The sequence below is a fragment of the Pan troglodytes genome, chromosome 19, assembly GCF_028858775.2.
Source record: "Pan troglodytes isolate AG18354 chromosome 19, NHGRI_mPanTro3-v2.0_pri, whole genome shotgun sequence".
Taxonomy (NCBI): domain Eukaryota; kingdom Metazoa; phylum Chordata; class Mammalia; order Primates; family Hominidae; genus Pan; species Pan troglodytes.
The window spans coordinates 72165018-72177251 of record NC_072417.2 but is presented as its reverse complement, the minus strand read 5'-3'; the positions used below and the strand labels follow the sequence as shown (position 1 = coordinate 72177251).

Genomic DNA, 12234 nt, shown 5'->3' with positions numbered 1-12234 from the left:
AGTGGTGCGATCTCGGCTCACTACAAGCTCCGCCTCCTGGGTTCACGCCATTCTCCTGCCTCAGCCTCCCGAGTAGCTGGGACTACAGGCGCCCGCCACCATGCCCGGCTAATTTTTTACTATTTTTAGTAGAGACGGGGTTTCACTGTTTTAGCCAGGATGGTCTCGATCTCCTGACCTCGTGATCCACCCGCCTCGGCCTCCCAAAGTGCTGGGATTACAGGCTTGAGCCACCGCGCCTGGCCCCTTATCACTTTCTTAACTGTTTTATTTAAGTGGATAATAATAAAAAATTTGTAGTCAAAAAGTCAAACTTTTTTTGACATCTAGTTAGCAATTCCATTAAAGATAAGCTGGGTGCAGTGGTGCGCCGGTGTTTCCATCTACTATGGAGGTTGAGATGGGAGGATGGCTTGGGCCCAGGAGTTTGAGACCAGCTTAGGAAACATTATGAGACCCCCCCATCTTTTTAAAAAGAAAAGAAAAAGGGGGTGGGTGGGAAACTACAACTTCCAGTAAGTATAGTAATGTTCCATTTGTCTGTTGAACTTCTAGTGACCTCACTATTTGGAAATCTAAGAATAGTGAGGGATAAAGTGCTGATTTTTTTCACTTCACAGTGCATATTATATTTGAGTGACTGGTTTTACAACTTAATTTTATAAAGCAACTATCAGTTCTTTGTCAATAACAGCAAATTAAAAGTAGAAGAGTCAAGATGAAAGTTGACGAAAACCAGCAATTTTCTACTTTTTTCTTAAACTTTTATTTTAGGTTCAGGGGTACATGTGTAGGTTTGTTATACAGGTAAACTCACATCATGGTGATTTGGTGTACGGATTATTTCATCACCCAGATACTAAGCCTAGTACCCAATAGTTATTTTTTCTTATCCTCTCCCTTCTCCCACCCTCCACCCTCAAGTAGGCCCCAGTGTCTGTTGTTTCCCCTCGTTATATCCTTGAGTTCTCATCATTTAGCTTTTTTTTTTTTTTTTTTTTTTTGAGATGGAGTCTCCCTCTGTCACCCAGAGGCGACATCTCGGCTCACTGCAAGCTCTGCCTCCCGGGTTCACACCATTCTCCTGCCTCAGCCTCCCAAGTAGCTGGGACTACAGGTGCCTGCCACTGCATCTGGCTAATTTTGTTTTTGTATTTTTAGTAGAGATGGGGTTTCACCGTGTTAGCCAGGATGGTCTCGATCTCCTGACCTCTTGAGCCTCCTGCCTCAGCCTGCAAAGTGCTGGGATTACAGGCCTGAGCCACTGCGCCCAGCCCATTTAGCTCTTAAATAATAAGTGAGAACATGTGGTATTTGGGAAAACCATCAATTTTTTTTTTTTTTTTTTTGAGACGGAGTTTCTAGTTGCCCAGGCTGGAGTGCAATGGCGCGATCTTAGCTCCCTGCAACCTTCGCCTCCCAGGTTCAAGCGATTCTCCTGCCTCAGCCTCCCGAGTAGATGGGATTGCAGGCGTGCGCCACCATGCCTGGCTAATTTTGTACTTTTAGTAGAGACGGGGTTTCTCCGTGTTGATCAGGCTGGTTTCTAACTCCCGACCTCAGGTGATCCACCCACTTCGGCCTCCCAAAGTGCTGGGATTATAGGCATGAGCCACCACGTCTGGCCAAAACCATCAATTTTTATTGTTGGTTGTTGGTGTAGTATTTACAAGAAAGGATAGAACATAAATACTGACTCAAACAACAGCCCTATTTAGCTAGGTGTGGTGGCTCACGCCTGTAATCCCAGCATTTTGGGAGGCTGAGGCAGGCAGATCACCTGGGCTCAGGAGTTTGAGAGCAGCCTGGCCAATATGGTGAAATCCTATCTCTACTAAAAATACAAAAATTAGCCGGGCTGTGGTGGCACGCGCCTGTAATCCCAGCTACTCAGGAGGCCAAGGCAGGAGAATCGCTTGAATCCGGCAGGTGGAGGTTGCAGTGAACCGAGATTATGCCACTGCACCCCAGCCTGGGCGACATAGCAAGACCCTATCTCAAAAATAATAATAAAGTAAATAAAAACAACAGCCCTGTTTAACGTGGGGTAGTCTTTACAGGTCAGAAGTTTTTGGGCATTGGCTGGGTGCCGTGGCTCACGCCTGTAATCCCAGCACTTTGGGAGGCTGAGGTGGGTGGATCACCTGAGGTCAGGAGTTCAAGATCAGCCTGGGCAACATGGTGAAACCCTGTCTCTACTAAAAATACAAAAATTAGCTGGGCATGGTGGCAGGCACTTGTAATCCCAGCTACTTGGGAAGCTGAGGCAGTTGAATCGCTTGAGTCCGGGAGGCAGATGTTGCAGTGAGCCGAGATTTCACCAGTGCACTCCAGCCTGGGCGACAAGAGTGAAACTCCATCTTAAAAAAACAAAAAACAAACAAAAAAAGGTTTTTGGGTATCATTACATGATGTTATAATTTGATGATCAAAATGAGAACTTGAATATTTAAAAAAAGAGATTAAAATATGTTCTGAACTGAGAAGTTTCAGAGTATTTAACAGTTTAAAAAGTTTTCATCACAACAATTTTAAACATTTTTTTCTTGAGAGTGATTTAATGTACTCCTGAATTTCCCTTATTCGGAGCTCTTTGTTCTTGAGCATACTGGACAGATGAGTTGCTATCATATCAGCATTTACTCTTATGTGTTTTCCGTAGCTTTTCTGGAAGTATAAAGAAGTTTAACAAGGGATATGATTTTCAGTGTAGGGAAAAAGATATGTTTTTGTTATTGTTTTGTTTTGTTTTGTTTAGAGTCAGTGTCTTGCTATATTGCCCAGTCTAGTCTAGAATTATCGGGCTCAAGTGATCCTCCTGTCTCAACTTCCCAAGTAGGTAGGATTACAGGTGCATGCCACGGTGCCTGGAATCATGTTTTTTGAGGGGAGGGATTATTTTAGTTTTCTTCGTATAGCTTTTCAGACTTTTGGGGTTTAACTATTCACCAAGAGAAATAATTTATTGCTATTTCATGCTTCAGCCATAGAGAGAATTACAAAATTATTCAAACATCAATTTTACCAACCTATAAAAGACCCATTTTCTTATAGCCTTGGTTTCATCCTTATTAGCGTTACTTATTAGTACAGAAACAAATTCCTGTTATGACATCATTTTTTTTAAGCAACATTGAGTCTATACCATATGCCTGACACTGAGTTGCTAATAAGAAAAATATAGACATGGTTTTTGTCCACAGGGAACTCAAGATGAAATTGGCAGATAAAAACAGAATTTACTACTCTCTTATTATAAAATAATGCTATAGTAGCACCGTAAGTAAATTGCTATGAAGTTCGTGGATAGGGGGCTTCTCATTATCCTATTAATGAGACATTGCTCAAACTTTAAACCTTTTAGTTCAAGATTCTGGTGGAATTTTGTATGTATTTATTAGAAAGTTATTTAAGGCTTTTCTATAACTATGAATGTATATTTCATTCTTTCATTAAAACAAAGTTAAGAAATTTTACCTGCTGCTTGTTTTTGTTTTAATGGCAAAATATTAGAACTAATGTGCAGAGTTAACCAGTGGTTTAAATCATTCAAAGAAAATAATAGCGTTTAGACGGTCTTACTTTAATGTCTTACCAGTGGGTACTTCCTAGACTGTGAATTGTCTCTGCTCAGTTGAGTGAATCATCTCTACTCAGTTCCGTTCAGAACATAATTTAATCTCTTGATTTGATTTGATTTGATTGATTTGATTTGATTTGATTTGATTTTTTGAGACAGAGTTTCGCTCTGTTGCCCAGGCTGGAGTGCAGTGGTGCGATCTCGGCTCACTGCCACCTTTGCCTCCCAGATTCAAGCGATTCTCCTGCCTCAGCCTCTTGAGTAGCTGGGATTACAGGCGCCCGCCACCATACCCGGCTAATTTTTGTACTTTCAGTAGAGACGGGGTTTCACCATGTTGGCCATGCTGGTCTCGAACTCCTGACCTTAGGTGATCTGCCCACCTCGGCCTCCCAAAGTGCTAAGATTACAGGTGCGAGCCACTGTGCCCGGCCAATCTCTCTTTTTTTTTTTAAATACTCAAGTTCTCATTTTGATCATCCAGTTATAACATATAATGATGCCCAAAAACTTCTGACCTATAAAGACTATCCCAACATTAAATAGGACTGTTGTTTTATAGTCAGTGTTTATGTTCTGTCCTTTCTTGCATTAGTATTCTTGACTAAAACTAGATATCTACTGCCAGATAACTGTTAAATGGTCAGTAGGTTCTTACAATAAGGTGTAAAATCCTAGAAAAAAATGAACAGCTAACATTGTGTAGCCAGGTAAAAAGGCTGGAAGGAATGAGAGAGATGTAGATGTCCAAATTAGTCTTGCCTTGTGGTTTTTCCTTTCTTCAAAAACACCTTCACACATGCACTGCAATTTTTTCGCTGTAAATATAGTCACGTTAGGCTATGTAACAAAGGTAGAGGTTTGTTTGCTTTAGTAAGAGTTTTTTTTTTTTAATTAAAACAACTCTGGATAGATTAAGATTCTGTCATTTATATATTGATATGATTTTATGTAGGTGCAGTACTTTTTTTCCTAACCTAAACTGAAATAATGCCATATTGTAATAAGGGCAGTTTTGATTGCTATCTTGAAGGGTTCAGGATATAGTTTATTTAGAGCATGTAACTCCTTGGGGGACAGTAAAGCAATCCTGGGTGGTTGAGCCAGGAAGTGATTTTTTTTCTGAGGGGCAGGAAATACGGGAACGTGAGATGGAATAGAGAAATATAAAGAGCAGCACTTAAAACTTTGTATTTTGCTAGGGCCTCATTTAGGGAAGAAAGGGATAAGAGTTATCTTCCTCCTTATAGGAGGAAACTGCATAGTATATGGCTCTCTTCTTCCCAACTCATGATCATCATTGTATTTTAGTTACATTATTATAATAAATATGCCTTAGTAGGTTAGTTTGGGAAGCTTAACTACAATGTACAATGTTATTTCTTTAGAAAGGTAGTTTGAGGACAGCTGGCTTTTCAGAACCTTGTGTCATAATCTGTGGACTACATCTATAAACAACAAATACTAGCAGCTCTAAGTTTATGTGAATTTTGGCCTTATAATCAAGTTAACCCAAATTTCAGAATTCAGTGCTAGACTGATAATGTTTTACCATTTGAATTTTTTTTTTAATGTGGCACAATTCTTTTAAGGTTTCAGGTACGTTCACCAACTTTCTTTCAAAAATCCCGGGACCAGCATTGGTACATTACTCAGTTGGAAGCTGCACAGACTAGTTATATCCAACAAATAAACAACCTTAAAGAGGTAAGAAAATATCTATTTCTGTTTTGGTGTTTCCTATTGTCCTTTTGGCTTGTTATATTTGTAATTAGATTTTATATATTTTATTGCTATTTGTAATTTTGTAATTTGTAATTAGAAAAAAAATCTAGTTATCTTGTTCCCCATCCTTAGCAGTTCTGCAGTGTCCAGTTTAGTAGCCACTAGCCACATATGGCTATGTAAATTTTTATTTTACTTTATTTATTTATTTTTTTTGAGAAGGAGTCTCGCTCTGTTGCCCAGGCTGGAGTGCAGTGGTGCAGTCTCGGCTCACTGCAAGCTCCGCCTCCCGGGTTCACACCATTCTCCTGCCTCAGCCTCCCGAGTAGCTGGGACTACAGGCGCCCGCCACCACACCGGGCTAATTTTTTTGTATTTTTAGTAGAGACAGGGTTTCACAGTGTTAGCCAGGATGGTCTCGATGTCCTGACCTCGTGATCTGCCCACCTCGGCCTCCCAAAGTGCTGGGATTACAGGCATGAGCCACCGCGCCCTGCCACTTTATTATTATTTTTTTTTATTTTGGAGACAGGTCGCACTCACTCTTGTTGCCAGGCACAATTTCTACTAACTGCAGCTTCAACTTCCCAAGCTCGAGTGATCCTCCCACCTTAGCCTCCCAGGTAGCTGGGACTATGAGCATGTGTCATGGCTAGTTTTTGTATTTTTTGTGGAGATGGGTTTCTCCATGTTGCCCAAGCTGGTCTTGAACTCCTGGGCTCAAGCAGTCTGCCTGCCTTGGCCTCCCAAAGTGCTGGGATTACAGGTGTGAGCCACTGTGCCTGGTCTGTAAATTTAGCTTAATTAAAATTAAAAATTTAGTTCCTTAGTTGCAGTAGCCACATTTCAAGTGCTTGCATTGGTTACTGCAAATCTAGAGCATTTCCATCATTGCATAAAGTTGTTTTGAACAGTGTGGCTGTAGTTTGAGGTAAGCTCTTTGTGTTTCTGTCAGTGACTTAGTTTCTCTTCCACAAGTTATCTTGGATTTAGAGGATTCTAGGCTATAGCACAATTAAAAGTTGTCCCATCTTAAACTCTTACTATTGTTGAATAAGCACTGGGGAAGATTAATTGATGAATTTTTATTTTACAGTGGTAAACTAAGGAATGTTTCATTTCCCTTTGGAAGTTAGGGTGTGGCAGGAGGTTTGGAGTGCTGAGAGTCGTTAATAGGTCAGGGAGGAAAATATGAATAAATACATGCTTTCAGAGATTTTCATGTTAAATGTGCTATTTAAAACTGCCTGTATTCACTATACTGTTCGCTAATTGTATGTTTAGCTTAGGCTGGATATGAAAGAAGGAGGATGAGCATAAATGGGGCAGTTTATCTTTGTCATCAATTTTTTTATAAATAAAAGGCAGTAGGGATTCAGAGAAATGGTTTAAGAAATGGTGCCAAGTGAGGTGGCTCATTCCTGTAATCCCAGCATGTTGGGAGGCCGAGGCCAGAGGATCATTTGAGCCCAGGGGTTCAAAACCAGCTTGAGCAACATAGCAAGATACCGTCTCTAAAAATAAATAAAAATGAAATTAGCCAAGCATGGTGGCACACACCTCCAGTCCCAGCCACTTGAGAGGCTGAGGCAGTAGGATCGCTTGAGCCCAGTAGTTCAAGGCTTGCAGTGAGCTATGATGGCACCACTGCACTTCAGCCTGGGCAACAGAGTGAGACCATTCTCAAAAAATAAATAAAGAAATGGTTTTAGAAACAACTGGATGCATTTTTTTTTCACTTGAGACATCTTTTACTGTGCCAGTGAGCTGTGGCTAATATTTGTGCTTTTCTTGTTTTAAAAGAGACTTACTATTGAGCTGTCTCGAACTCAGAAGTCAAGAGATTTGTCACCACCAGATAACCATCTTAGCCCCCAAAATGATGATGCTCTGGAGACACGAGCTAAGAAGTCTGCATGCTCTGACATGCTTCTCGAAGGTGGTCCTACTACAGCTTCTGTAAGAGAGGCCAAAGAGGATGAAGAAGATGAGGAGAAGATTCAGAATGAAGATTATCATGTAATAATGAGGCCAGTTTTAGATTTTTGTGTTTGATAAAAAAAACAGTAGCATCATGGCTTTTAACATATTATGTGCTGAAACAGTAGGCTAAAAATATTGTCCATTGATTTCCATTAGTAATGTATGTATGCCCTTATGTAAATGTTAATAAGTCAGAAGTTGTTGAATCAAAGCATTTCAAGGTTGTGAAAAAAACAATACATTGTATAAAACAAACCGTGATACACATTTTAAAACCTAAACTACCATACATTGTGGATTTTAAAAATGTGTTCTGGCTGGGTGCGGTGGCTCACGCCTGTAATCCCAGCACTTTGGGAGGCCAAGGTGGGTGGATCACATGAGGTCAGGAGTTCGAGACTACCCTGGCCAACATGGCCAAACCCTGTCTCTACAAAAAATACAAAAATTAGCTGGGTGTGGTGGTGCGTAATCCCAGCTACTTGGGAGGCTGAGGTAGGAGAATCACTTGAACCTAGGAGGCAGAGGTTGCAGTGAGCCAAGATTGTGCCACTGCACTCCAGCCTGGGAGACAGAGCAAGACTCTGTCTCAGAGAAAAAGAAAAAAAAAAAGGTGTTCTATTTTCATTCACTGAAACTAGTACATGCCTTATCATTACTTACGTAGGTAGAATGATTTAGGATTCTGTAGCTAGCCAGGTTCTATCCCAGCTAAACAACAGTCAGAATCCAGAATAAGAGTTCAAGAAGTAGTTGATATTTTTACATAAGAAGGGATGCATAGACAGTTGGTTTTTTGTAGTAATTTTTAAGATGAGAGACTTCAGTTTTAAGTTAAAATGAAGGACCCAGTGGGTCGAGAGAATGCACAGAAGATTAAGTGCTTTGATAAACTAGAGATAATAGGGTTTGGAATGGAGCAGTCAGGTGAAGCGTTAACCTTTGATAAACTGAGTTAAAGGAAGGGTGGAGTTTGCAGGTAAGGCAGCTGAAAGTTGGGGAAGTTTTTGCTTAATAGTGGGTATTTTTTTTCTGTGCAGATAGGTGACAGTGTTAGTTAATGACCTTGATAATGGTAAAATTAGGTAGAATTGAGGAGTGATGGTTTGAAACGTTACTCTGTGAGGAAGCTGATGTGGAATATGTGAAGGATTCCAGTCACACTGAGGGCCCAGCTGAACGCGGCACGCATAAGTTAGTAAAATGATATCAGTCAGTGTGGTTGTGTGATTTTTCTCTACAGGGCTCAGCAGCTGAGGCACAGGAGCAGAAAATAGATTTTTGATAACTATTATTCTTTGGTGCTTGGTTTATGGGCTGGATGGGGTGATCAACTGAGTAGAAACATTTGGAATAGACGTCTTGTTTTCTTGGCATTGATCTAGCACGAGCTTTCAGATGGAGATCTGGATCTGGATCTTGTTTATGAGGATGAAGTAAATCAGCTCGATGGCAGCAGTTCTTCTGCTAGTTCCACAGCAACAAGTAATACAGAAGAAAATGATATTGATGAAGAAACTATGTGAGTTTCTCACTTTACTACTGTAAAGCATTTAAGTGGTAATTATTAGAAGCATATTAACTAACGCACACTTAAATGTAGGGATATTCAGCACTTTTTTGAAAGATTGAATCAATAGCCAGTTTTCTCTCTCTAATCTCTGGGCTCTTAGCCAATAATTTTTGTTTTTGTTTTAACTTTTAAATTTGAATTTTGAAATTATTTTATACTTAAGAAAAGTTCAGAATTTCATGTTTCCTTCACACAGATTCATTCCCTATGAATATTTTGCTTTATATTTCTCTGTATATAATTTTTTCTGAAACACTTGAGATCGAATATACTTCTCATTGTGTACTTTTCTAAAAACAAGGATATTCTTACATAACTATAGAATAGTTATCAAAATCTGGAAATTAACATTGATGTAATACTGTAACCTTCTAAAAATTTGCCAGTAATGTCCTTTGTCAGGATCATGTTGCATTTAGTTGTTAAATCGATTTAGTTATCTTCAATCTGGGTTACTTTTTTTTTTTCTTCTTTTTTGAGATGGAGTCTTGCTCTGTCGCCCAGGCTGGAGTGCAGTGGCACGATCTCAGCTCACTGCAAGCTCCACCTTCCGGATTACGCCATTCTCCTGCCTCAGCCTCCCGAGCAGCTAGAACTACAGGCACCCGCCACCTCGCCCGGCTAATTTTTTGTATTTTTAGTAGAGACGGGGTTTCACCGTGTTAGCCAGGTTGGTCTTGATCTCCTGACCTCATGATCCGTCCACCTCGGCCTCCCAAAGTGTTGGGATTACAGGCGTGAGCCACTGCACCCGGCCAATCTGGGTTACTTTTTTAAAAATTTGTTTTTCGGCCGGGCACGGTGGCTCACGCCTGTAATCCCAGCACTTTGGGAGGCTGAGGCGGGCAGATCACGAGGTCAGGAGATCCAGACCATCCTGGCTAACACGGTGAAACCCCGTCTCTACTAAAAATATAAAAAGAAATTAGCCAGGTGTGGTGGCAGGCGCCTGTAGTCCCAGCTACTTGGGAGGCTGAGGCAGGAGAATGGGGTGAACCCGGGAGGCGGAGCTTGCAGTGAGCTAAGATCACGCCATGGCACTCCAGCCTGGGCGACAGAGTTGAGACTCTGTCTCAAAAAAAAAAAATTGTTTTTCATGACTAATACTTTTTGAGAAATACAGAATAGTTTATTTTGTAGAAAATCCCTCAGTTTGGATTAGTCTGAAGTTTCCTCATGATTAGATAGAGGTTACACACTTTTGGCAGGGATGCTACGGAAATGATAATGTATCCTTTTCACTGCGTCATACAGAGTGGAGCATGATGTCAGTATGTCCCATTACTTGTGGTTAATTTTGATCACTTAGTTGAGGTAGCATCCGCCAGGTTTCTTCACTCCAAAATTCGTACTTTTTCCTTTATAATTAATAAGTATCTTATGTATGGGACTGTAAATATCCTATTTTTCATCCTACTTTTTCCTATGAATTTTGACACCCTTTGATGAGTGTTGCTTGAAAAAGGTTACTGTGTTGATTGCCAAGTGGTGTTTTTCTAATTCCATTATTTCTTACTCATTCATTAGTTGCAATTTAAGGAAGAGCTTTCCCTTCTGCCCTGTTGATGAACTAATGAATTTCATTAATGTGGATAATTTTTTTTTTTTGAGATGGAGTCTTGCTCTGTCACCCAGGCTGGCATGCAGTGTCACGATCTTGGCTCACTGCAACCTCCATCTCCTGGGTTCAAGTGATCCTTCTACCTCAGCCTCCCGAGTAGCAAGGATTACAGGCGTGCACCACCACGCCTGGCTATTTTTTTGTATTTTTAGTGGAGACGGGGTTTCACCATGTTGGCCAGGCTGGTCTTGAACTCCTGACTTCAGGTGATCTGCCCACTTCAGCCTCCCAAAGTGCTAGGATTACAGGTGTGAGCCATTGCGCCTGGCGATTTTTGGATTTTTAAACCAAGCTTGCATTCCTGGGACACATCCCACTTGGTCATAGTGTGTAATTTTTTTTCTTTTTTCTTTTTTTTTTTTTGTGACGGAGTTTCGCACTGTCACCCGGGCTTAAGTGCAGTGGCATGATCTCGGCTCACTGCAACCTCCGCCTCCCGGGTTCGGGTGATTCTCCTGCCTCAGCCTCCCAAGTAGCTGGGATTACAGGCACCCACCACCACACCCAGCTAATTTTTTGTATTTTTAGTAGAGACGAGGTTTCACTGTGTTGGCCAGGCTGGTCTCAAACACCTGACCTGACCTCGTGATCCACCCGTCTTGGCCTCCCAAAGTGCTGGAATTACAGGTGTGATCCACTTCGCCCAGCCGTAATTTTTTTTTCTTTTTTTTTATTTGAAACGGAGTCTCACTCTGTCCCCCAGGCTGGAGTACAGTGGCGCAATATCCGCTCACTGCAAGCTCCGCCTTCTGGATTCACACCATTCTCCTGCCTCAGTCTCCCAAGTAGCTGGGACTACAGGTGCCCACCACCTTGCCCGGCTAATTTTTTTTTGTATTTTTAATAGAGATGGGGTTTCACCGTGTTAGCCAGGATGATCTCAATCTCCTGACCTTGTGATCTGCCTGCCTCGGCCTCCCAAAGTGCTGGGATTACAGGCATGAGCCACGGCACCCAGCAATTTTTTTTTTTTTCCTAAGAGAATCTTGCTTTGTGGCCAGGCTGGAGTATGGTGGCATGATTATAGCTCCCTGTAACCTTCAACTCTGGCCTCAAGTGATCCACCTGCCTCAGCCTCCATAGTAGCTAGGACTACTGGTGTGCATCATCACACTCGGCTCATGATTCTTTTTATATGTTACTGCATTCTGTTTGCTAGTACAGTTGTCCCTCAGTATCCTTGTGGTATTGGTTCTAGGACCCCCCCCCTTGGATACTAAAATCTGAGGATGCTCAAGTATCTTATATAAAATGGCAGAGTAGTTGCATATAACATATGCACATCCTCCCCTATACTTTTAAATCATCTCTAGATTACTTATAATACCTAATACAATGCAAATGCTATGTAAGTAGTTGTTATACTCTATTGTATACAGAATAATGACAAGGGGAAAATGTCTCTGCATGACTTTATTTTGTTTTGTTTTATTTATTTTTTTTTTGAGACGGAGTTTCGCTCTTGTCGCCCAGGCTGGAGTGCAGTGGCACAATCTCAGCTCACTGCAGCCTCCGTCTCCTGGGTTCAAGCAGTGCCCCTGCCTCAGCCTCCTGAGTAGCTGGGATTATACACGCCTGCCACTACGCCCGACTAATTTTTTGTAGTTTTAGTAGAGACAGGGTTTTGCAATGTTGACCAGACTGGTTTCGAACTCCTGGCCTCAGGTGAGCCACCGCACCCGGCCGGCTTTATTTTTTGAGACGGGGTCTTCCCCTGTCATCCAAGCTGGAGTGCAGTGGTCACGTGATCAC

At 41.5% G+C, this 12234-nt stretch overlaps 1 protein-coding gene across 48 annotated transcripts in view; it reads left to right on the top strand.

Annotated features, from left to right (window-relative positions):
- TRIM37 (tripartite motif containing 37) overlaps positions 1-12234 on the top strand; it is a 123924-nt gene that overhangs the window by 50795 nt on the left and 60895 nt on the right. For all 48 annotated transcript variants that reach the window (XM_063799049.1, XM_054670507.2, XM_063799047.1 and 45 more), the window contains 3 exons: positions 5173-5287; positions 7109-7324; positions 8674-8810. In XM_063799049.1, coding sequence (XP_063655119.1) covers positions 5173-5287; positions 7109-7324; positions 8674-8810 — 468 coding nt within the window. The remainder of the gene's footprint in view (positions 1-5172; positions 5288-7108; positions 7325-8673; positions 8811-12234) is intronic.